The sequence below is a fragment of the Mastigoproctus giganteus genome, chromosome 13 (assembly GCF_048544385.1).
Source record: "Mastigoproctus giganteus isolate SK-2022 chromosome 13, ASM4854438v1, whole genome shotgun sequence".
Lineage (NCBI taxonomy): Eukaryota > Metazoa > Arthropoda > Arachnida > Uropygi > Thelyphonidae > Mastigoproctus > Mastigoproctus giganteus.
Window position 1 is genome coordinate 77,134,107 of NC_143587.1, and position 26,711 is coordinate 77,160,817.

At 39.3% G+C, this 26,711-nt stretch overlaps 1 protein-coding gene across 1 annotated transcript in view; it reads left to right on the forward strand.

Annotated features, from left to right (window-relative positions):
- Positions 1-26,711, forward strand: part of Itpr (Inositol 1,4,5,-trisphosphate receptor) — a 1,293,714-nt gene that overhangs the window by 250,706 nt on the left and 1,016,297 nt on the right. Inside the window, exon 13 of the mRNA XM_090387283.1 lies at positions 988-1,146. Within this exon, the coding sequence (XP_090243409.1) occupies positions 988-1,146 (159 nt within the window). The remainder of the gene's footprint in view (positions 1-987; positions 1,147-26,711) is intronic.

Here is a 26,711-nt window from a genome sequence, read left to right on the forward strand (position 1 = left end):
TGTGATCCAGAAACAAAGGTCCAGTCCTCTCAGTGGAAGACTGTCTTCTCCAAGGCACAAAACAAAACATTCTAATCTTGGTCAAATGTACTAACATATTTATTGTATATTTTTTACTTGCAGTGCATTGTCCATGTGAATTGGTTCCATGTGGTCAAGCAGTCAACCAGAAATACTGTAAAACAGTTCTACAGTGATTGTGGAATGGTGTTTGGAGAAAAATAATGGGCTTTAGAAAATTAGTGCTTCTGTCATGATAGCACCTCTGCATACATGGTTTCTTCTACATACCCTTGATTTCTATTCAAGAATCTCTTGTGAAACATTCCATCACTGTAGTGCCTCATCTATCCTATTCACTGGATTTAGTTATTTGTGATTTTTTCGTTTCCTAAGCTTAAGGCCCCATTAACAGTTTAAGGGCTTGCAGTGACTGCAGAAATTATTCAGAATATATTAACAATTGCAAAAGAAACTTATTAGAATGCTTCCAGAAGTTGCAGAAGCATTGGAATTTGTGTATAGTCTGTCAAAAATATGGCAAACTTTATTTCTCAAATACTGGTTGTCCCCAAACTTTTTTTGATCACACTCATAAATTTCACATAATTTTGATCATACTCCATATAAATTTCTTTAATTGATTCCCCTTAACTGTTTTTTTTTATATTTTTTTATTGGCTTAAACTTTTCTAAGAAACAGGCTGAGTTATTCAGAAATGTATTAATTCACAATGAGTGAATGCAAAAGTAACGTTGCATTATTCATCATACTACATATATATTAAGTGCAATAGCATCATTAGTCTAAATCTTAGTCTTAGTCTAAATCATCATACTACTTAAGCTAACAGAGTAACTACTGATTGAAAAATCTCATCTTTTGTGCATGTGCTGATGATGGGTTAATATTTTTTATATAAAATTTAAATATTAAGTAATCTTTTTGTAAATTGTAAATTTATGTATATATATAATTCTTTTTAGTTGTTTAAGATTCTTCAAGCTCCATTTACTGACAGTGGTGATGGACCAATGTTACGAATGGAAGAGTTGAGTGATCCCCGTCATGCTCCTTTTAAACATATATGTCGTCTGTGTTACAGAGTTCTTAAATTATCACAGCAAGATTATAGGAAAAATCAGGTACATGGTGTTGATTTTATTTATTATTTATTTCATTTCTGTGTTTCACAGGAAATGCAAATTGGTAATTGCATTAGCAAATGATGCAAGAAAGGAAGCATATACAGCATTGGCCAAAAAAAAAAATTACACCTCCCATTTTACCTATTCATTCCCTCCAATACATTTTATAGTTCTTCCTTGAATTTATTTAAATTACCAATTTCCACAACAATAGATGGAAGTTTGTTCCAGCAATCGACCAACTGCTGGTTAAAAGAAAACTTGTGCACATCTATTCTGCAACCATCCCTCTTCAATTTGAATTAATGCCCCCACAAGTGTTTGGTCTGAGAAAGAGGAAGAAACCCATTAGCTCAATCCATTCAAGCCTTAAACACTTCAATCAGATCACCTTGCAGTTACCTAATTTCCAGATGCTGCAATTTGCAGAACTGAAGCTCTTTCTTGGTAAGAGAACTCCTTTGTTCTACCCACAAATCTTTGTTTCCCTTCTCTGTACTCATTCCAGCAGCTCCATCATCATCAACTGTCATTGTTCCACTGTTCCATGGGTTGATGTATGAAGCTTCACCACCATGCCCTGTCCGTGTACTTCTCTCCGGCGTTGATTTCACTCCAGTTTCCTCCTCTCTTAATGAATCGGTCTTTATCATGTCTTGCCATCTCTCCCTTGGTGTTTTGTCCCTTAATTGTAAATCAAACATTCTTCTTGGCAAACGCCTCTCGTTCATACTCTTGACATGTCCAAACAATTTCAAACGGGACCTTTGAATTCTATTCTGGAGTTTTTAAACCTACCTGAATTCTCTCCCTAATCACATCATTCCTGATTTTGTCGTGTCTTATCTTTCTGGCTATGCTCCTTACAAACTCATTTCTGCCCCCTGAATTCTGCTTTCATCCTTTTTTCCTCATAGTCTAAGTGTCAGATGCATACATCAGAATTGGTATGTAATAGGCCTGATATATAGCCTTCTTATACTTCAGTGGTATGTTCCAGATCAGATCTCTTGTTTGCCTCTAGAAATTCCCGCCCACGTGTATCCTTCTACTTATTTATTCATCTCTCACTCCATTCTTTGTAATGGTACTTCCTAGATACCTGAAGTTGTTAACCATTTTTAGCTCTTTCCATTCCATTGTAATGTATCCGTCAAGCTCTCAGCTCCTCTTTAGAACCATAACTTCACTATTCTCCTGACTGAAAACCAGTTCCAATTCATTGGCCATATTAGACCATATATCAACTTGCCATTGCACTTGTTCCCTGCTCTCTCCCCATATGCAGAGGTCGTCTGCAAAGAGCATAGCTTTCATCTGGTCTGTCCAAGTTGTTCCACCACTCTACATTGCACATCGTTCATGACAACTATGAATAGTAGTGGTGACAGGATTCCTCCTTGCCTCAAGCCTGATGTTATTTTGAAGCTCTCCATCAACCCCATCATTGTTCTTACTTTGCTCACTGTATTGGTGCACATATTCTCAATTCTCTCCACAAGATGTTCCTCTATCCTCAAGTTTCTCAAAACCTCCCACGCTATCTCTCTCTTTACAGCATCAAATGGTTTCTTTATATCCAAAAATGCCATACATAATTCTTTATGGCATTCATAACACTTTTCCATCAGTTGCCTGATGCAGAAAATTAGATCCACTGTTGATCTATCAGGTCTAAAGCCATACTGTTCCTCGGCCATCATATTTTCAAACGTTCCTCTTACCTTCCACTCTAACCCTCAAACAGCTGCACATCCTTCCTAAAACGAGGCCTCCAGACCTGTATGCAGTACTCAGTTTGTCTCTATACGCTGCCAAACCACCCCACATGGACATCTGTTTTTGAGCCAAAATAGAAAATCTTTATGACATGCGTCAGACTGCTAACCATCCATTCCGTATACGCGTTCAAGAGCTACTCAGAGAGCTGAACCTCACAGTAGACAAGGTTATGCTATCATCAAAACATCCCTTTCCACCCTGGCATGCTCAAATACCAGTATGTGACTTCTCCTTTAACAACTAGATGAAGGCTTCTATTGAAATGAGCAGCAGCCTGGAAAACAAGATGCAGGGTATTTCAAATACTGCTGGGAGTCATTGTGGTACAAGTAAACGCATGGGTTGTGTTAGTGTAGCTAAGAATAGGAACAGATGCATGTATACTTGCATGTACACCAATGCTAGGAGTTTGGTAAATAAATTTGATAAATTTTAGGTATTGCTCAAAACATCAAAGGCAGATATTGTTGAGATATCAGAGACATGATGTCACACAGATATAAGGAATGCAGAACTGGAATTTGGGGAGTACAATGTGAACAGGAAGGATAGCCAGGATAGGAAGGGAGGAGGAGTTATGCTATTAGTTAAGAAACACATAAAATCCAAGGAAGCCAGTTGACATCGCTCGACAGTGCAGTGTCGAGTCAGTTTGGTGTGACATAAGCATTGGGAGATCAAAATTGAGAGTAGGACTGTGTTGTAGGCCTAATGACTCTGATGAGTCATCTGTGATTTACTGGCCCACTCTATTTTTTCAACATAAGTTGAAAAAATAGAGTGGGCCAGTAAATCACAGAGTCTTATAATGGCGGGTTTTAATTTCCCAGATATTGACTGGAATTTGTGGGTTTGTCACTCACACACTAGCAAGGCTGTTGTGGATTTATTGGATGATTGTTTTCTAAATCAGCATGTTCGGGAGACAACTAGAGGGAGTAATACTCTTGAGCTGATTTCTCTATCTGCAGATTCTTTATGCATTAAGAATCTGCAGATAGAGAAATCACTAGGCGGCAGTGATCACAGTGTGTTGAAGTGGGATTTACTCAAAGAGGTAACTACCATCAGGGATAAAGGGAAGGTTTTTGCTTTTGTAAAGGCGACTACGGTGGTCTGAGACAGTATTTAAATTCTATACTGTGGGACCAACTGATGACGTTAGCAACAGCAAATTCAAAATGGGAAGCATTCAAAGAATTTATCTTGGAAGCGACTAGGCTTTACATACCAGCTAAGAAATATTGTTCAACGTTTAGGCCTAAATGGATGTCAGATGAACTAATGAGACATATTGCAGAGAAGAAAAATGCATGGGATACATATAAATTAATGGGTGACATGGAAGCCTACGATAGATATAAGTTGGTCTGTAACCAAGTCACAAAGGAGATTAGGCAGGCAAAGGCAGATTATGAGAAATACTTGGCAAAGGCAGATTATGAGAAATACTTGGCAAAGGATGCAAAGAAAAACAGAAAAGAGTTCTTTACCTATGTAAACTCTAGAAGGAAAGGGATGACTCAGATTGTCCACTGGATTGATGGTTCAACTGGTGATGATCCTGCTCAGGCGGCTAACAAACTAAATGAGTATTTTGCATCTACATTCACCCAATGGAAGTTATTCAGGGAGGGGAATGCCAGAGGTGAGTTAAACTCTGGCAGTGAGCTAGATGATTTTGTAATAACTGAGAGGAAAGTGGAGGAGAAATTGTTGAGGATAAACATAAAAAAGGCACCCAGGGTGGACAGGATCTATCCAGTTATATTAATTGTTGTTGTTGTTTGTTTGTTATTTGGTTTTTAGTAGCATTAGCAACTAAGGCCATATTGCCCCAGTTATATTAACGGACGCAGCAAAGGGAATAAGCAAACTGTTAGCCATAATAATGAAAGCTTCTTTGGACTCAGGGGAGGTATTCATGGACTGGAGATGTGCAAATGTGACCCCAAAGTAGGCCGCCGTAGCCTAGTGGTCAGGCGCGCGGGTGCATAAGTACACGTGTCTTGAGTGACCGGGGTTCAAGCCCGTGACTGCTGAATACGGTGCTGTTTCTTGTATTCTGTCTATCTTGTTAACTCCTCTGACCGTTTGGTCGTCCCGGAGTATAAACAGAAAATTTATTTTATTTTATATGCGGTGGTCATTCTCTGACCTTTCCACATCCTCCGTATTTGGTGGGCACGGGCTCGAACCCCGGTCTAATCAAGAAGCGTGTGCTATGCACTGCTGCTGCTCCTGCCCACCTGGCTATGGAGGTGCCCCAGTTATATTAACGGACGCAGCAAAGGGAATAAGCAAACTGTTAGCCATAATAATGAAAGCTTCTTTGGACTCAGGGGAGGTATTCATGGACTGGAGATGTGCAAATGTGACCCCAATTCACAAAGGATGATCAAAGGGCGACACAAGTAATTATAGACCTGTTAGTAGTAGTAGTAGTAGTAGTAGTAGTAGCAGTGGTATTTGATGCAAGAAAGCGAGTGTATGAGCTTATGCAGCATCAGCCAAAAAAAAAATCACACCATTCTCTCTAAATGCCTGTCCAGTTCCTCCTTAAATTTATTCAACCTATCAACTTCCACAACAAAAGATGGAAGTTTGTTCCAGCAATTAACCACCCGCTGGCTAAAGGCAAATTTCTGCACATCTAATGTACATCTGTCTTTTCTTAATTTGAATTTATGCCCCCTTAGGTTCGTAATCTGAACAAGTGGAAGGATCCCATCAGAATTCAGTGTGCTCAACCCATTCAAGGCCTTATAGTTTAACTTCTGTTCCAGGAAAATTAATGGAGGCACTGGTTAAAAAAGCATTGCGGGATCATCTGGACAAGACTTCAGTTAGAGCTTGGACACAGCATGGTTTTGTTAAGGAAAAGTCTTGTTTGACCAATTTGATTAGATACTATGATGTGGTCACAAAGGAACTGGATTCAGGGAATAACTTTAATATCATATATTTGGATCTTAGAAAGGCTTTTGATACTGTTGCACATGGAAGACTGCTGCACAAATTGGAGCAGTGTGGAATTGGTGGCAAATTGCTGCTATGGATAAAGGGATGGTTAGCATTAGCATTAGCATTAGTAGAGGCATTTGATGCAAGAAAGCAAGCTTATGCAGCATCAGCCAAAAAAAAAAAAAAAAAAAAAAAACCCACTTCCACTTCACCCCTCTGTTCGTTCAAAATACCTGTCCAGCTGAGCCTTAAACTTATTTAAGCTATCAACCTCCACCACAAGGGATGGAAGTCTGTTCCACCAACCAACCACCCGCTGGCTAAAGGCAAATTCCTGCACGTCTATCCTACATCTGTCTTTCCTCAATTTGAATTTATGCCCTCTCAGGTGATTTTTCTGAGCTAGAGGAAGAATCCCATCAGCATTGAGCATGCTTAAACCATTCAAGGCTTTATACACCTCTATCAGATCACCTCGCTGGTGCCTAGTCTCCAGACACTGTAATTTGCAAAACTTAAGCCTTTCTTCGTAAGAGCACCCCTTTGTTCCATTCACTAATCTTGTTGCCCTTCTCTGTACTCGTTCCAGCAGCTCTACATCCTTCTTGAAATGAGGCCTCCAGACCTGTATACAGTACTCTAGGTGTGGCCTGACCATCGCCTTATACAATGGAATAATCACCTCCTTATCCCTGCTGGAAAAATTCCTGTATATCATTGACAATACTCCATGAGCTACTCTTGCAGCCCTTCTGCACTGCTCAGAGAACTTCATATCTGCCTGCACAACCACCCCCAAGTCCCTTTCATTCTCTACCACTGTCAGTGTAGTACCACAGAGTTGATACGTTGCTCTGGGGTTGCTGTTTCCCATGTGTAGTACTTTACATTTATCTATGTTAAACTTCATTTGCCACCTCTCAGCCCATCTGCTCAACCTTTCCAGATCCTGTTGCAGCAGCATAGTGTCAGTAGTGTCCTTGACAACCCTGCCAACCTTTGTGTCGTCTGCAAACTTGGACATTAAGCCCGATATACCATCATCAATATCATTTATAAATACAGAAAACAATAATGGACCCAACACTGAGCCCTGAGGGACTCCACTAATAACATCAGTCCACGATGAGCAGTGTCCATTGATTACCACTCTCTGTCTTCTCCCCCTCAACCACCCCTTTATCCATAGCAGCAATTTGCCTCCAATGTCACACTGCTCCAATTTGTGTAGCAGTCTTCCATGTGCAACAGTATCAAAAGCCTTTCTAAGATCCAAGTATATAATATCAAAGTTATTCCCTGCATCCAGTTCTTTTGTGACTGCATCATAGTATCCAATCAAGTTGGTCAGGCAAGACTTCCCCTTAACAAAACCATGCTGTGTCTGAGCTATAACTGAAGTCTTGTCTAAATGATCCTGCAGTGCTTCTTTAATCAGTGCCTCCATTAATTTTCCTGGAACAGAAGTTAAGCTCACAGGTCTATAATTACTTGTGTCAGCCTTTGATCCTCCTTTGTGAATTGGGGTCACATTTGCACATTTCCAGTCTATGGGTACCTCCCCTGAGTCCAAGGAAGCTCTCATAATTATGGCTAAGGGTTTGCTTACTTCCTTTGCTGCCTCCTTTAATATAACTGGATAGATCCCATCCACCCGCGGTGCCTTTCTTGTGTTTATCTTCAACAGTTTCTCCTCCACTTTACTCCCAGTTATTTCAAGATTCTGTAGCTTACTGCTAGAGTTGAATACACCTCTGGCATTCCCCTCGCTGAATAACTCCTCATGTGTGAATGTCGATGCAAAATATTCATTTAGTTTGTTAGCTACCTGAGCAGGATCATCAACACTTGACCCATCAATATCAAGTGGACCACCCGCTGGCTAAAGGCAAATTTCTGCACATCTAATGTACATCTCTCTTTTCTTAATTTGAATTTATGCCCCCTTAGGTTCGTAATCTGAACAAGTGGAAGGATCCCATCAGAATTCAGTGTGCTCAACCCATTCAAGGCCTTATAGTTTAACTTCTGTTCCAGGAAAATTAATGGAGGCACTGGTTAAAAAAGCATTGCGGGATCATCTGGACAAGACTTCAGTTAGAGCTTGGACACAGCATGGTTTTGTTAAGGGAAAGTCTTGCTTGACCAATTTGATTAGATACTATGATGTGGTCACAAAGGAACTGGATTCAGGGAATAACTTTAATATCATATATTTGGATCTTAGAAAGGCTTTTGATACTGTTGCACATGGAAGACTGCTGCACAAATTGGAGCAGTGTGGAATTGTGGAATTGGTGGCAAATTGCTGCTATGGATAAAGGGATGGTTGAGTGGGAGAAGACTGAGAGTGAAAATTATTGGACACTGCTCATCGTGGACTGATGTTATTAGTGGAGTCCCTCAGGGTTTAGTGTTGGGTCCATTGTTGTTTTCTGTATTTATAAATTATATTGATGATGGTATATCAAGCTTAATGTCCAAGTTTGCAGATGATACGAAGGTTGGTAGGGTTGTTAAGGACACTGATGACAGTACGCTGCTGCAACAGAATCTAGAAAAGTTGAGCAGATGGGCTGAGAGGTGGCAAATGAATTTTAACATTCACAAATGTAAAGTACTAAATATGGGAAACAGTAACCCCAGAATAACGTATCAACTCTGTGGTACTACACTGACAGTGGTAGAGAACGAAAAGGACGTGGGGTAATTGTGTAGTAGTAGTAGTAGTAGTAGTAGTGGCATGTGATGCAAGAAAGCAAATGTATGAGCTTATGCAGCATCAGCCAAAAAAAAAAAAAATCACACCATTCCCTCCAAATGCCTGTCCAGTTGCTCCTTAAATTTATTCAACCTATCAACTTCCACAACGACGGATGGAAGTTTGTTCCAGAAATTAACCACCCGCTGGCTAAAGGCAAATTTCCGCACATCTATTCTACATCTGTCTTTTCTTAATTTGAATTTATGACCCCTTAGGTTCGTAATCTGAACAAGTGGAAAGATCCCATCAGAATTCATCGTGCTCAACCCATTCAAGGCCTTATATACCTCAATCAGATCACCGCGCAGGTGCCTAGTCTCCAGCCCCTGCAATTTGCAGAACTTTAGCCTCTTTGGTAAGAGGATCCCTTCATTCCCCTCACCAATCTTGTTGCCCTTCTCTGTACACATTCAAGTAAATCTACATCCTTCCTAAAATGAGGCCTCCAGACCTGTACACAGTACTCAAGGCATGGCCTGACCATTGCCTTATACAGAGGGATAATCACCTCCTTTTCCCTGCTAGCAAAACCCCATGACCTGCCCTGGCAGCCTGTCTACATTGCTCAGAGAACTTCATATATGATTGCACAATTACTCCCAGGTCTTTTTCATTTTCTACCACCTTAAGTGTAGTACCACACAGTTGGTACATTTCTCTGGGTTTACTTCTACCCGTATGCAGTACTTTGCATTTGTCAAGGTAAAACTTCAGTTGCCACTTCTTAGCCCATCTGCCCAAATTATCTAGATCCTGTTGCAGTAGCACACTGCCATTACTGTCATTAACAACCCTGCCAACCTTTGTATCATCTGCAAACTTCGACATTAAGCCTGATATACCTTCACCAATATCATTGATAAATATACAAAACAACAGTGGACCTAACACCAAACCCTGTGGGACTCCACTAATAACATTAGTTCAAGAAGAGCAGCACCCATTGATTACCACCCTCTGTCTTTAGCATTAGCATTAGAATTAGTAGAGGCATTTGATGCAAGAAAGCAAGCTTATGCAGCATCAGCCAAGAAAAAAAAAAAACCCACTTCCACTTCACCCCTCTGTTCGTTCAAAATACCTGTCCAGCTGAGTCTTAAACTTATTTAGGCTATCAACCTCCACCACAAGGGATGGAAGTCTGTTCCACCAACCAACCACCCGCTGGCTAAAGGCAAATTTCCGCAACGCTATCCTACATCTGTCTTTCCTCAATTTGAATTTATGCCCTCTCAGGTGATTTTTCTGAGCTAGAGGAAGAATGCCATCAGCATTGAGCATGCTTAAACCATTCAAGGCTTTATACACCTCTATCAGATCACCTCGCTGGTGCCTAGTCCCCAGACACTGTAATTTGCAAAACTTAAACCTTTCTTCGTAAGAGCACCCCTTTGTTCCATTCACTAATCTTGTTGCCCTTCTCTGTACTCGTTCCAGCAGCTCTACATCCTTCTTGAAATGAAGCCTCCAGACCTGTATACAGTACTCTGTGGCCTGACCATCGCCTTATACAATGGAATAATCACCTCCTTATCCCTGCTGGAAAAATTCCTGTATATCATTGACAATACTCCATGAGCTACTCTTGCAGTCCGTCTGCACTGCTCAGAGAACTTCATATCTGCCTGCACAACCACCCCCAAGTCCCTTTCATTCTCTACCACTGTCAGTGTAGTACCACAGAGTTGATACGTTGCTCTGGGGTTGCTGTTTCCCATGTGTAGTACTTTACATTTGTCAATGTTAAACTTCATTTGCCACCTCTCAGCCCATCTGCTCAACCTTTCCAGATCCTGTTGCAGCAGCATAGTGTCAGTAGTGTCCTTGAAAACCCTGCCAACCTTTGTATCGTCTGCAAACTTGGACATTAAGCCCGATATACCATCATCAATGCCATTTATAAATACAGAAAACAATAATGGTTGTTGTTGTTGTTTGGTTTTTAGGAGCATTAGCAACTAAGGCCATATTGCTCCGGGAATATGCGGTGGTCATTCCCTGACCTTTCCGCATCGTCCGTATTTGGTGGTGACGGGCTCGAACCCCGGTCTAATCAAGAAGCGTGTGCTACACACTGCTGCTCCTTCCCACCTGGCTACGGAGGTGCCAACAATAATGGACCCAACACTGAGCCCTGAGGGACTCCATTAATAACATCAGTCCACGATGAGCAGTGTCCATTGATTACCACTCTCTGTCTTCTCCCCCTCAACCACCCCTTTATCCATAGCAGCAATTTGCCTCCAATGTCACACTGCTCCAATTTGTGTAGCAGTCTTCCATGTGCAACAGTATCAAAAGCCTTTCTAAGATCCAAGTATATAATATCAAATTTATTCCCTGCATCCAGTTCTTTTGTGACTGCTTCATAGTATCCAATCAAGTTGGTCAGGCAAGACTTCCCCTTAACAAAACCATGCTGTGTCTGAGCTATAACTGAAGTCTTGTCTAAATGATCCTGCAGTGCTTCTTTAACCAGTGCCTCCATTAATTTTCCTGGAACAGAAGTTAAGCTCACAGGTCTATAATTACTTGCAGGGCTCCCACTCACAAATTTAAAAAAAACTTAGATTGCAACTTAAATAAACCCAAAAAAAACCTAGTTTTCATCATATAGTATAGCAACACAAATAAGTTAAAACTTACCATGCAAAAATATTATTTATTTAATTGTAATCAGAATTTTCATCCCATACAGTTCCCTCCACATTTATTTTTTGAAGTTCTTTCATTTTTTTCAAACGTTCTTCGTATCTTTTATGACAAGTTCCTTGTATGACTTCTTTTACCAATTCTGATTTAGGTTTCCATGAATAGCAATTTTGATTAGATCTATTTATCGCCTGTTTTGCCATTAGTCGATTTTTCGCAGTTTCTGGTTTAAGGGAGTTTGTGGCTTTTGTTTTTATATGGTTTACTTGGGAGAAGATTCTTTCTACGCTTGCCAAAGAGTGAGGTAAAATAGTTAGACTGGTCATAAAGTTAGATAAAATCTCATATTTAGAATTATTAAAGCAATCTTTTACATTACATAACAGATACCAAAACTCAGGGATGGTTTTGTAAGAGAAATCTAAATCTTGATTTAAACGAAATGATCTCCATTCATCATCTAGAAGATCTAGTTTGTCTTCAGAAACAAGGTGAGGGAACTGCATTGTTAAATGGAAAATTGAGGATGGCGAATTGGCACGATCATGTATCACTGCTGGGTCAAGAACATTCAGACTGGCGATAATTCCATCATCATTTAGAGGAAATCTTTTTCTGGTTTCCGTACAAAGTTCAACAAGAAATTTTAAACAATCATTTTTAAACCTGCTTTCACTGTCACCAAGTGGTGTTGAATTCAATGGCCTCCCAAATATATTTTATTCAGAGGCTTATGATTTATTGCATTGCTTGGATCAATTTCAACCAGATTGCACAAAGTAATGTCTTTTTCTTTTATGAAAAAACTAAGAATATTTTTATACTCAATTGAAACTATTGAATGAAGTAAGTGCAATCTGAAATGCTCAGATTGAAATTCAATATTCAGGCAGTTTATTTTCTCCAGTACATATCCTAAAAACAACAACATATGCTTAGTTCCTTTGGTGATCATAGTATTGTAAATATTCCCTGCATCATCGATTTTGTCAATTTTTGATTGAGACTGAAAATAAAGAACTGACGCATGCCACTGCTCAATAATAATTTTTATTACATTGCCACGGGATAACCAATGTGTTTGTGCTAATTTGGGGATTTTATGCTTAGCAGTATCTACAACATCTTGAATCATTTTGAACTCGTTTAATCTTTTACTACTACGGGAAAAATAACAAGAGATATCTTTTATAAATATTTCTAGATATGATGGTAGTACCTTGACTGAATGACTAGCATATAATGCAAAAGAATGGCAAACACATCCCATTATAAATACTGATGGTACATCCTTTTTTAGCAATGACTGGAACCCACTCTTAGTGGCACAATTATCACTTCCAAAGCCAACGAGATTACTTATTTGAATGTTTTTTTTTTCTATGAAAAGATCTTTTACAGCTTGATAAAGCCCTTCTGAAGTACCATTTTCGACACAAACAGTGTCAAGTAACACATCTACAACATCAAGTTTTTGAATATCAAAATATCTAACAACAACATCTAGAACTTGCGATAAAGATAAATCTGTACTTTCATCTATTATCATTGAAAAATTGTTCTTTCTGCATATATTAGAAATGGATATTTTTTTCATGATAGGCTATGCCATGTTGTATAAGATAAGAGACTTTAGTCGCCTTCATCTGAACTTGTTTTGCAATATTGCTATCATGAAATGCTTTCTTACATGCTTCTATAAGGTGATCACATTGTGAAAATGGAATATTATGCTCAGAAATGAGTGCAGCAACTGTTAACTCTGCCTTTGCTACTTCTTCATTCTCCGTAGGTTTATGTTTTGTGAAGAACGTGTCTAACGTTGAACTTGTCTTAGCAATATTTGCACATTTTTTATGCGCTAGTAACATCGATTTATTGGCATTCTTTAATTTCATTTCACAACAAATACAGTAAGATGCACCTTTTTCATTACTGTTTTCTTTCAACCAATCCTTTAATTCCGGATCTTCTAGCCATTCATTTCTAAAATTTTGAGTATACCACCGTTTACTCATCTTTCTCTGTGGGGAACAAGTTTCAGACATTGTGGGCAATTTGTGGGTATGGCTAATTAGCAGTTATCTTATTTAAAATGTTCTATAGATTAAAAAATAAATCACTAATCCATTAACATAAAATAGAAATAGTCATTACAATTTAAATTTATTATATCACTGTATGTAGTACACGCATAAATGTAAAAATCACACCAAATAATGCAATAATACCACAAACGATCACGAAAGACTGTGCAGTAAAGACCGCCTTCCGCCTGCTCAATAGGCTGCGCATACATGTTAGTAACACGAACATGTATACTTACATGTATGAACATGTAAGCGTAATTTCATAGTGTAGAACCCTGGGAAAACTTTGAAATCCTTTTACATTTGTAGTATTTTGCACAAGCACTTGAGATATTACAAATTATGATCAGTATTGTTAGAATATAAAATTAAGAAAATTGTAAACTGTTATTAAATGTATTAAATTTTATTGTATTTACAAGAAATAAAAATAAATTTTGACTTAAAATTAAAAATTACTGAAAAAAACCCAGATAATGAGATATTTTTGTGAAAAAAACCTATCAACCCAGATGACAATCAAAAAACCCAGATCTGGGTGGAAAAACCCAGGAGTGGGAGCCCTGATTACTTGTGTCAGCCTTTGATCCTCCTTTGTGAATTGGGGTCACATTTGCACATTTCCAGTCTATGGGTACCTCCCCCGAGTCCAAGGAAGCTCTCATAATTATGGCTAAGGGTTTGCTTGCTTCCTTTGCTGCCTCCTTTAATATAACTGGATAGATCCCATCCACCCCGGGTGCCTTTCTTGTGTTTATCTTCAACAGTTTCTCCTCCACTTTACTCCCAGTTATTTCAAGATTCTGTAGCTTACTGCTAGAGTGGAATACACCTCTGGCATTCCCCTCGCTGAATAACTCCTCATGTGTGAATGTCGATGCAAAATATTCATTTAGTTTGTTAGCTACCTGAGCAGGATCATCAACACTTGACCCATCAATATCAAGTGGACCAATCTGATTCATCCCCTTCCTTCTAGAGTTTACATAAGTAAAGAACTCTTTGCTGTTTTTCTTTGCATCCCTTGCCAAGGATTTCTCATAATCTGCCTTCGCCTGCCTAACCTCCTTTGTAACTTGGTTGCATATCAACTTGTATCTATTATAGGCTTCTGTATCATGTGTTAATTTGTATGTATCCCATGCATTTTTCTTCTCTGCCATATGCCTCACCAGTTCATCTGACATCCATTTTGGCCTAAACCTTGAACAATATTTCTTAGTTGGTATGTAAAGCCTAGTAGCTTCCAAGATAAGTTCTTTGAATGCTTCCCATTTTGAATTTGCTGTTGGTAACATCATCAGTTGGTCCCACTGTATAGAATTTAAATACTGTCTCAGTCCATCGTAGTCACCTTTACGGAAGCAATAACCCTTCCTTTTACCCCTAATGGTAGTTACCTCTTTGAGTAAATCCCACTTCAGGACACTGTGATCACTGCCACCTAGTGGTTCATTTATCTGCAGATTCTTAATGCATGAAGAATCACTGCTGATAATCAAATCAAGAGTATTACTCCCTCTAGTTGCCTCCCGAACATGCTGATGTAGAAAACAATCATCCAATAAATCCACAAAAGCCCTGCTAGTGTGTGAGTAACCAGCCCCCAAATTCCAGTCAATATCTGGGAAATTAAAATCTCCCATTATAAGACACTCTGATTTACTGGCCCACTCTATTTCCCTGTACAGTTCCTTATTATACTCATCAGAGTCATTAGGCCTATAGCACACTCCTACTCTCAATTTTGATCTCCCAATGTTTATGTCACACCAAACTGACTCCACACTGCACTGTCCAGCGATGTCGACTGGCTTCACTTCCTTGGTTTTTATGTGTTTCTTAACTAATAGCATAACCCCTCCCCCCTTCCTATCCTGTCTATCCTTTCTGTAGACGTTGTACTCCCCAAATTGCAGTTCTGCATCCCTTATATCTGTGTGACACCACGTCTCTGATATCCCAACAATATCTGCCTTCGATGTTTTGAGCAATACCTCAAATTCATCAAATTTATTTACTAAACTCCTAGCATTGGTGTCCACGCAAGTATACCTGCACCTGTTTCTATTCTTAGCTACCCTAACACAACCCATGTGTTTACTTGTACCGCAATTGCTCCCAGCAGTCTCTGAAATACCATGCATCTTGTTTTTCAGGCTTCTGCTCATTCTAATAGAAGCAGTGCAAGAATCTCTTTCACCTCTGCCAGTGGCTACTGTCAATCTATTGGTCTTTGTCTCCCCCCAAGCTAGCAGTTTTCCGACCCACCTAACACTGCCTCGATAGCATCAGCAAATATTCTTGCACCCTTTCTATTTAAGTGTATCCCATCCCTGTAGAAGCAATCTCTCCTGTTAACAAGTACAGTCCAGGCTGAAAAAAATTCTACCCCTTGAGCCTTGCACAATCTTTCCAGGGCCGAATTGATCGACAAGGCTCTCATCATATACTCCCTCCTGTCGTGTCTGGGCAGAATTGCAGACACTTTCAAATTCAACCCTAATTCTCGGCTTTTGTTCAACAGTGACCTATACTTGTTAAGTAATTCTGCCGGTCTCCTACTTTTAATATTATTAATGCCAACGTGTACAACTATATCACCTTTTGTGCCCTTAAAAGATGATATTCGCTCTACAACGTCATCAACCTTTGCCCCTGGCAGACATACCCTGGTCCTGTTCCACCTATCTTTTTTACAAAGCATGTTCCCCATTTCCCTGACAATAGAGTCACCAACAACTACTAGTTCCTTTGGGACCAGCGCATTCTGCCTTGGGGTTGTCTCTGTGTCACTCGATGCCCAAGTGCAAGCTCTGGCGTTGGCTGATGTGAGTAGCTGAGAGCTTAATGTGCCCCTCAATTTAGTTTCTTCGAGTGCATCCACCCTGTCCTTCAAGCTCTCATATAGGCCCAGAAGAACGCCGAGTTGTTGCCTGATATCGATACACTCCTTGCATCGCGCGCACACACAAAGACATCCCCCCTTGGCAGTATCATGTCCCGTACCCGATTGCTCTGCAAACATCAAGCAAACAGTGCCTTTTATAAGGCTGTGAACTCCCACTTACCCATCCTTTTATCCATTGTAGCAACTTACCCTTAATACCATTCTGCTCCAATTTGTACAATAGTCTTCCATGCGCAACAGTGTCAAAAGCTTTCCTGAAATCCAAATATATGATATCAAAATTATTTTTTGCATCCAGTTCCTTTGTAACCACATCATAATATCCTATCAAATTTGTCAGTCAAGACTTTTCCTTAACAAACCCATGCTGTGTCTGTATTATTGCTGCAGTCTTGTCTAGATGATCCTGCAATGCATCTTTAATCAGCGACTCCATTATTTTACCTGGAACAGAAGTTAAACTAACTGGTCTGTAATTACTCGATGTAGGCAGATATAAAGTTTTCTGAGTAGTGTAGATGGTCTGCAAGAGTCGCTGGCATTCCTGCCATGAAGGGTACATTGTATACATCCTTTTGTACACAATAAAGATTATATATATAGCTCATAGTGTCTTGTCAATGATATACAGGAATTTTTCCAGCAGGGATAAGGAGGTGATTATCCCCTTGTATAAGGCAATGGTCAGGCCACACCTTGAGTACAGGTCTGGAGACCTAATTTTAAGAAGGATGTGGAGCTGTTGGAACGAGTGCAAAGAAGGGCAACAAGATTAATAAATGGAACAAAGGGTTGCTCTTATGAAAAAAGGTTTAAATTTTGCAAATTACAGTGTCTGGAGAATAGGCACCTGCAAGGTGATCTGATTGAGTTGTATAAAGCCTTGAATGGTTTGAGTATGCTCAATACTGATGGGATTCTTCCTGTTGTTCAGAATAATCACCTGAGAGGAGATAAATTCAAATTGAGGAAAGACAGATGTAGGATAGATGTGCGGAAGTTTGCCTTTAGCCAGCGGGTAGTTGGTTGGTGGAACAGACTTCCATCCTTTGTTGTGGAAGTTGATAGCCTAAATAAATTTAAGGCTGAGCTGGATAGGTATTTGGAATGAATGGAGGGGTGAAATAGGAGCTTTTTTTTTTTTTTTTTTTTTTTGGCTGATGCTGCATAAGCTTGCTTTCTTGCATCATATGCCTCTACTAATGCTAAGTCTAATACCCTGTCTTCAGCTCTATTCAGAAAATCGAGCCAGACATTCTGATCTTGCCAGTGTACACTTACTGCTTGAGGTCAGAATCGTGCATGGAATCTGCTGCTGTTTTTTCAGAACATACTCTATCTGAGCAGATTGCACTTGAATATAGCATGTACACTGAGAGCTGCACACTATACAGTTAGCTTTGGATCACATAAGGGCCAGATAATACCTTCTGTTTATTATATATACCGATTCTTTGGGCATGCTATAGGCTCTGTCAGTGACAAGATACACTTTACTCTTAGTTACCCTAACACAGCCCATGTATGTACTTGTTTCATGTTGACTCCCAGCAATTGTTGAAATCCCCAGCACCTTGCTTTGAAGGCTGCTGCTCATTCCAATGTAATGACATGACAAGAAAGCTTTGTAGACAAAGGCAGTCTTTAAGGTTTGTATGGGGATGGGTCAGAGAAAAATAAAAATTTTTTTACCAATAGCTGCTGATTTATTTTTCAAAAATATATTTTTTCGACATTTTAAGCATTTATTCCCTCTGTGCACCAGATTGCCTTCCTTCACTTCTTCATTCCTCTGTAATTAACATTCCGCGAGATAATTTTTCAGAGTTTAAAAACTTGAAAATGATCAATGATGGCAACTTTTATAATTTTTTTTCTGCTGTGACAACTATGTGAGCTTGTTGTCCTGAGTGGGATGCATCCTCCAGAATATTTCTTCCTTCACAGTAATGATGTACGCTTTTATACTTTTGTGCATATTCTTATTGGTGTACACCTTTTTCCTATTCTAGTGAATTTCTATTGGACGTTGCTCTCTCCTGTAAACAACTGAATAACATTTCGTTTGCTGGTTTGGTTGTACCAATCCCTTATAGATCCCACATTGACTTTATTTCAGTACATCATTCCCTTCTACATTCAGGCCAGCCTAAATTTCCTGTTGTAAAAGTGTTGGTACTGATTCCTAAATTCACTAATGACAGCTTGTAATTTAAATTTATTCATCTGAGATCTAGTTTTCATTTGCTTTCCTTTATATACACTCAGTGATCACTGAATTGTGACCACCCCATCTGTAATGGACTATGCTGCCTAGCTCACAGTATAAAAAGCCGAACAGCTTCATACACTAGACCAGTGGTAATTTGCATCTGGTCGTCCAAATCAAAGTGATAAAGTATCAATCACAGCACATAGTAAAGATACCATGGAGTTTCAAAAGTACATGATTGTGGGAGCTCGTGCGTCAGGCATTTCCATATTGGAAACAGCATATCTTATTGATCATGGCCCCCTGTACTTAAGGCATACAAAGAATGGTGTCAAATGGGTAAAACCACCACCTGCCAACAGAAGTGTAAAGGACTACACATGGTCGATAAAGAGTGTAGCCTGTTGTACGGGCTCAATGGTCAGTGTGCAACAGTTGACATCACATAAAATATGTGGAATGCAAGAACTATATCCCAAATGATAATGTGCTACATGCTCAAATGTATAAGGTTTCACAGCCGAGGGCTCAAGCGATACCTTTTCCTCACCACTTATCATTGTCGATGGCAAATGCTGTGGTGTCAACAAGCTGGTTGGACCCTGGAGGGCTAGAAGTGAGTGTGCTGGTTGGATGAGTCCAAATACCTGGTGCATCATGCCAACCATGCTTTTTGTGTGGCTCAAGTAACATCACTCCATAGACTTGCCATGCATGCTGTACACTATTCAGGCAAGTGGCAGTGATTGCTTATTATTAGACTTGTTTTTCTGGCAAGAACTAGGACCCCTGGTGTGTATGGACAAACATTTCACGGGTGAGTATACTGGCAGACCTTAGAAGACCATGTGCACCCTGCCATGTTGGGTTTTTTTTTTTTCCCCTTGGACAGAAATGGGATCTTCCAAGATGATAATGCACCATATCATTAGGCTGCACTGTGCATGAGTGGCTCAAGGAACACAGTGAAAACATCATCCATCTTGATTGACCTCCAAATTCACATGGCCTGAATCCAATTATACACTTGTGGGATGTTTTGGAACAGGAAGTGAGGCATATAGACATTCAACTGTCATCTATTCTGACACTCTGGAAAGCTTTGTAGACAGCATGGCTACAGATCCCTATGGATGTCTTCATACATCTAATGGATTCAATGCCTAGGCAAATAGTGGCTGTTAGGTAGGTGGTCATAATTGAGTAACCACTCAGTATATATGTATGTATTAGAAGTTATCATTCTGTACGTAACTATATTGAAGGGAATGGTGTGATTTTTTTTTTTATTTATTTTTTATTTTGGCTGATGCTGCATAAGCTCATATACATGCTTTCTTGCATCACATGCCGCCACTACTACTACTATAAAGAATATCTGTCCTACTTAACAGTATAAAATAAAAGAACAGATGTGCACTTACCATCAGGAAATGAGTAGAACAGAATTATAAATGGAATTGGTTTTGTTATAAAAATTTTAGTTATCGCTTGTATTTAAACAGAATAAGAATATTACAATGCAGGTTTATTTCATTTGCATTGTAGTATTTTTATAATATGTATTAAGAATGAGATTATATGAAATTTAGTTGGCTGCATTTATTTTTAGGTCCAAGTAAATTAGGGATTTTTTTTTTTTTTGTTATTTATATATGTTTTGAATTTTATAATTTTTATCACATGACTTATGTAGTTCAGTTTACTTTTTAAATCAAATTGTTATCTTAGAACTTACATATGTACTTATAAATAGCTCTTCCTAGCATCAAATTGGTTGTCAAAACCTAGAATCAGGTAAATTATTTATTTTTTAAATTATAATTGATGCATTTAACTGATTACACTACTGTTCATTTTTAAAAAAAATATTCACTGATGCTTTCTCAGAAAAGGGTGTTTCACAGTCATTTTCTAATGCTGATTTCAAAAATGACCTATTTGTTTTCATCATGTCAAGTTGAAAGAAAATTAGATTTTTCATAAATTTTTATTAATTTTTGGAAGAACCTATGCATTGAAATTATAAAAGGAGTTGAGGCAAGCAAAGGCAGATTACAAGAAATCTTTGGCAAAGGATGCAAAGAAAAACAGCAAAGACTTTTTTTTACTGTAAACTCTAGAAGGAAGGGGACGAATCAGATTGTTCCACTTGGCATCGATGGTTTGATTGTTGATGATTCTGCTCAGGTAGCTGAGCTTCTACATTCCCACATGAGGAATTATTAAGAGAGAGGAATGGCAGAAGTTTATCAAACTCTAGCAGGGAGCTAAATGATTTTGTAATACCTGAGAGCAAAGTGGAGGAGAAATTGTTGAAGATAAACACAAGAAAGGCACCTGGGGTGGATGGGATCTATCCAGTTATATTAAAGGAGGCAGCAGAGGAAGTAAGCAAACCCTTAGCCATAATTATGAGAGCTTCCTTGGACTCAGGGGAGGTACCAACAGACTGGAGATGTGCAAATGTGACCCCAATTCACAAAGGAGGATCAAAGGCTGACACAAGTAATTATAGACCTGTGAGCTTAACTTCTGTTCCAGGAAAATTAATGGAGGCACTGGTTAAAGAAGCACTGCAGGATCATTGAGACAAGAGTTCAGTTATAGCTCGGACACAGCATGGTTTTGTAAAGGGGAAGTCTTGCCTGACCAATTTGATCGGATGCTATGATGCAGTCACAAAAGAACTGGATGCAGGGAATAGCTTTGATATTATATACTTGGATCTTAGAAAGACTTTGATACTGTTGCACATGGAAGACTGCTACACAAATTGGAGCAGTGTGACATTGGAGGCAAATTGCTGCTATGGATAAAGGGGTGGTTGAGGGGGAGAAGACAGAGAGTGGTAATCAATGGACACTGCTCATCGTGGACTAATGTTATTAGTGGAGTTCCCCTGGGGTCCATTTTGGGCCCTTGTTGTTTTCTGTATTTATCAATAATATTGTTGAATGTATATCAGGCTTAATGTCTAAGCAAACAATATGAAGGTTGGTAGGTTGTTAATAACAGTAAGGATGGTATGCTACTGCAACAAGATGTAGATAACTTGAACAGATGGGCTGAGAAGTGGGAACTAAAGTTTAACATTGACAAATGCAAAGTACTTCATATGAGTAGCAGTAAGCCCAGAGTAACATACCAACTGTGCAGTACTACACTCGGGGTAGTGGAGAATGAAAAAGACCTGGGTGTAATTATGCTGTCAAATATTAAATTTTTTGAGCAGTCCAGACAGGTTGCAATAGTAGCTCATAGGGTCTTGTCAATGATATATAGGAATTTTGCTAGCAGAGATAAGGAGCTGATGATCCCCTTATATAAGGCAATGGTTAAGCCAAACCTTGAGTACTGCATACAGGTCTGGAGACCTCATTTTAGTAAGGATGTTGAGCTACTAGAACGAGTACAGAGAAGGGCAACAAGATTAGTGAGTGGAACAAAAGGTTGCTGTTATGAAGATAGGCTTAACTTCTGCAATTTGCAGAATCTGGAGATTAGGCACATGCGAGGTGATCTGATTGAGGTGTATAAGACCTTGAATAGTTTGAGCAAGCTCAATGCTGATGGGATTCTTCCTGTTGCTCCGAATCCTCACCGGGGACATAAATTCAAATTGAGGAAAGACGGTTGTAGATTGATGTGCGGAAATTTGCCTTTAGCCTGAGGGTGGTTGGTTGCTGAAACAAATTTCCATCTGTCTTTGTGGAAGTTGACAGCTTAAATAAATTCAGGGCTGAACTAGACAAATGTTTGGAGTGAATGGATGGGACAAACTGGAAGGGTTTCTTTTATTTTTATTTTTTTGGCTGATCTGAAATAAGTTTGCTTTCTTGCATCATATGCTGTAATAATATAATAAAAAAGTGCTACTTTTGCCAGACATCTATATTTAAATACATGTTGAAAACCTATTAAAAGAGCAGTGTAGCAAAAACTCCACTACACACTCGCTTCTCATTTTAAAAACTAATGTGAGATGAGTCAGATTTTTGCCACTTTGATTTTCTTTGAGATCCTTTCATTTTACAGCTCCTCTTCAGCATTAAGGGTAAGTTGCTACAATGGATAAATGGAAGAGTGTCACATGAATATCAGTTCCATCAGCATTTTATACTCCCAGGTAGCAAGGATAGCTTGTCTGGCATATCTGAGAGAATGTCTGCGACAGACTCAAGGACCTGATTTAATATTTGCCAATATTAAACTTTAATTGCTGCTTATCAGTCCATCTGCATAATTTGTCTAGATCTTGTTTCAGTAGCATACTTTGATTACTGTGATGAACTACCCTGCCAACTTCCATATCTTTTACAACCTAAACATTAGGCCTGATATGCCCTCATCAGTATCATTAATAAATATAGAAAACAACAATGGGCTCAGCATTGAACCCTGGCGTTGGCTAATATTCATCTAAGAAGTAGCTGTGCTCACTGATAATTACTCTCTCTTGCCCTTAATGCTACAATCATTTATTTACAACATTATACAGTATCAAAAGCTTTTTCAAAATCAAAGTATATGATGTGAATTTTTTTTTTTTTTGCATCTAGTTCCTTTTTTACCTGTCATAGTATGCAGTGAGATGCTCAGAGATCTCCCCTTAACAAATCCATGCTGCGACTACAGTGTAACTACACAGTGCAGCAATTGGAAACTGAGACTGATGTTTTGAAATGAGTGCTGGTGATTCCATCTATTAGAAGTAAACATGAAATTAGCATTAGCATTAGTAGAGGGATTTGATGCAAGAAAGCAAGCTTATGCATCATCAGCCAAAAAAAAAAAAAAAAAAATAAAAAATAAATAAATAAATAAAAAATAACCACTTCCACTTAACCCCTCTGTTCGTTCGAAATACCGGTCCAGCTGAGCCTTAAACTTATTTAGGCTATCAACTTCCACGACAAGGGATGGAAGTCTATTCCAGCAACCAACCACCCGCTGGCTAAAGGCAAATTTCCTCACGTCTATCCTACATCTGTCTTTCCTCAGTTTGAATTTATGCCCTCTCAGGTGATTATTCTGAGCAAGAGGAAGAATCCCATCAGCATTGAGCATGCTCAAACCATTCAAGGCTTTATACACCTCTATCAGATCACCTCGCCGGTGCCTAGTCTCCAGACACTGTAATTTGCAAAACGTAAGCCTTTCTTCGTAAGAGCAACCCTTTGTTCCATTCACTAATCATGTTGCCCTTCTCTGTACTCGTTCCAGCATCTCCGCATCCTTCTTGAAATGAGGCCTCCAGACCTGTACACAGTACTCTAGGTGCAGTCTGACCATTGCCTTATACAAGGGAATAATCACCTCCTTATCCCTGCTAGAAAAATTCCTATATATCATTGACAATACACCATGAGCTACTCTTGCAGCCCATCTGCACTGCTCAGAAAACTTCATATCGGCTTGCACAACCACCCCCAGGTCCCTTTCTTTCTCTACCACTGTCAGTGTAGTACCACAGAGTTGATACGTTGCTCTGGGGTTGCTGTTTCCCATATGAAGTACTTTACATTTGTCAATGTTAAACTTCATTTGCCACCTCTCAGCCCATCTGCTCAACATTTCCAGATCCTGTTGCAGTAGCATAGTGTCAATAGTGTCCTTGAAAACCCTGCCAACCTTCGTATCGTCTGCAAACTTGGACATTAAGCTTGATATACCATCATCAATATCATTTATAAATACAGAAAACAATAATGGACCCAATACTGAACCCTGAGGGACTCCACTAATAACATTAGTCCACGATGACAAGTGTCCATTGATTACCACTCTCTGTCTTCTCTCCCTCAACCACCCCTTTATCCATAGCAGCAATTTGCCTCCAATGCCACACTGCTCCAATTTGTGCAGCAGTCTTCCATGTGCAACAGTATCAAAAGCCTTTCTAAGATCCAAGTATATAATATCAAAGTTATTCCCTGCATCCAGTTCTTTTGTGACAGCATCATAGTATCCAATCAAATTTGTCAGGCAAGACTTCCACTTAACAAAACCATGCTGCGTCTGAGCTATAACTGAAGTCTTGTCTAAATGATCCTGCAGTGCTTCTTTGACCAGTGCCTCCATTAATTTTCCAGGAACAGAAGTTAAACTAACAGGTCTATAATTACTTGTGTCGCCCTTTGATCCTCCTTTGTGAATTGGGGTCACATTTGCACATCTCCAGTCCATGGGTACTTCCCCTGAGTCCAAGGAAGCTCTCATAATTATGGCTAAGGGTTTTCTTACTTCCTTTGCTGCTTCCTTTAATATAACTGGATAGATCCCATCCACCCCAGGTGCCTTTCTTGTATTTATCTTCAACAATTTCTCCTCCACTTTACTCTCAGTTATTACAAGATTATCTAGCTTACTGCCAGAGTTGTATACACTTCTGGCATTCCCCTGGCTGAATAACTCCTCATGTGTGAATGTCGATGCAAAATATTCATTCAGTTTGTTACCTACCTGAGCAGGATCATCAACAGTTGACCCATTGATATCAAGTGGACCAATCTGATTCATCCCCTTCATTCTAGAGTTTACATAAGTAAAGAACTCTTTGCTGTTTTTCTTTGCATTCCTTGCCAAAGATTTCTCATAATCTGCCTTCGCCTGCCTAACCTCCTTTGTAACTTGGTTACAGATCAACTTGTATCTATCATAGGTTCTGTGTCACGTGTTAATTTGTATGTATCCCATGCATTTTTCTTCTCTGCCATATGTCTCATTAGTTCATCTGACATCCACTTAGGCCTAAACCTTGAACAATATTTCTTAGTTGGTATGTAAAGCGTAGTAGCTTCCAAGATAAGTTCTTTGAATGCTTCCCATTTTGAATTAGCTGTTGGTAACATCATCAGTTGGTCCCACTGTATAGAATTTAAATACTGTCTGAGTCCATCGTAGTCGCCTTTTCGAAAGCAATAACCCTTCCCTTTACCCCTAATATTAGTTACCTCTTTGAGTAAATCCCACTTCAGGACACTGTGATCACTGCCACCTAGTGGTTCATTTACCTGCAGATTCTAAATGCATGAAGAATCACTACTGATAATCAAATCAAGAGTATTACTCCCTCTAGTTGCCTCCTGAACATGCTGATATAGAAAACAATCATCCAATAAATCTACAAAAGCCTTGCTAGTGTTGTGAGTTACCAGACCCCAAATTGCAGTCAATATCTGGGAAATTAAAATCCCCCATTATAAGACTCTCTGATTTACTGGCCCACTCTATTTCCCTGTACAGTTTCTTATTATACTCATCAGAGTCATTAGGCCTATAGCACACTCCTACTCTCAATTTTGATCTCCCAATGCTTATGTCACGCCAAACTGACTCTACACTGCACTGTCCAGCAATGTCGACTGGCTTCACTTCCTTGGATTTTATGTATTTCTTAACTAATAGCATAACCCCTCCTCCCTTCCTATCCTGTCTATCCTTTCTGTAGACATTGTACTCCCCAAATTCCAGTTCTGCATTCCTTATATCTGTGTGACACCACATCTCTGAAATCCCCACAATATATGCCTTTGATATTTTGAGCAATACCTCAAATTCATCAAATTTATTTACTAAACTCCTAGCATTGGTGTACATGCAAGTATACATGCACCTTTTCTTTTTCTTATGTACCCTAACACAACCTATGTGTTTATTTGTACCCCAATGATTCCCAGCAGTCTCGGAAATATCCTGCATTTTATTTTCCAGGCTGGGGCTCATTCCAATAGAAGCAGTGCAAGAATCACTTTCACCTCTGCCAGTGGCTACTGTTAATCTATTAGTCCTTGTATCCCCCCAATCTAGCAGTTTTCCGACCCACCTAACACTGCCTCGATAGCATCAGCAAACATTCTTGCACCCTTTCTGTTTAAGTGTATCCCATCCCTGTAGAAGCAGTCTGTCCTGTTAAGAAATACAGACCAGGCTGAAAAAAATTCTACCCCTTGAGCCTTGCACAATCCTTCCACTGCCGCATTGAACGACAGGGCTCTCATCATATACTCCCTCCTATCGTGTCTGGGCAGAATTGCAGACACTTTCAAATTCAACCTAATTCATGGCTTTTTTTCAACAGTGACCTGTACTTGTTAAGTAATTCCGTCGGTCTCCTACTCTTAATATCATTAGTGCCAATGTGTACAACTATATCACCTTTTGTGCCCCTAAAAGATGATATCC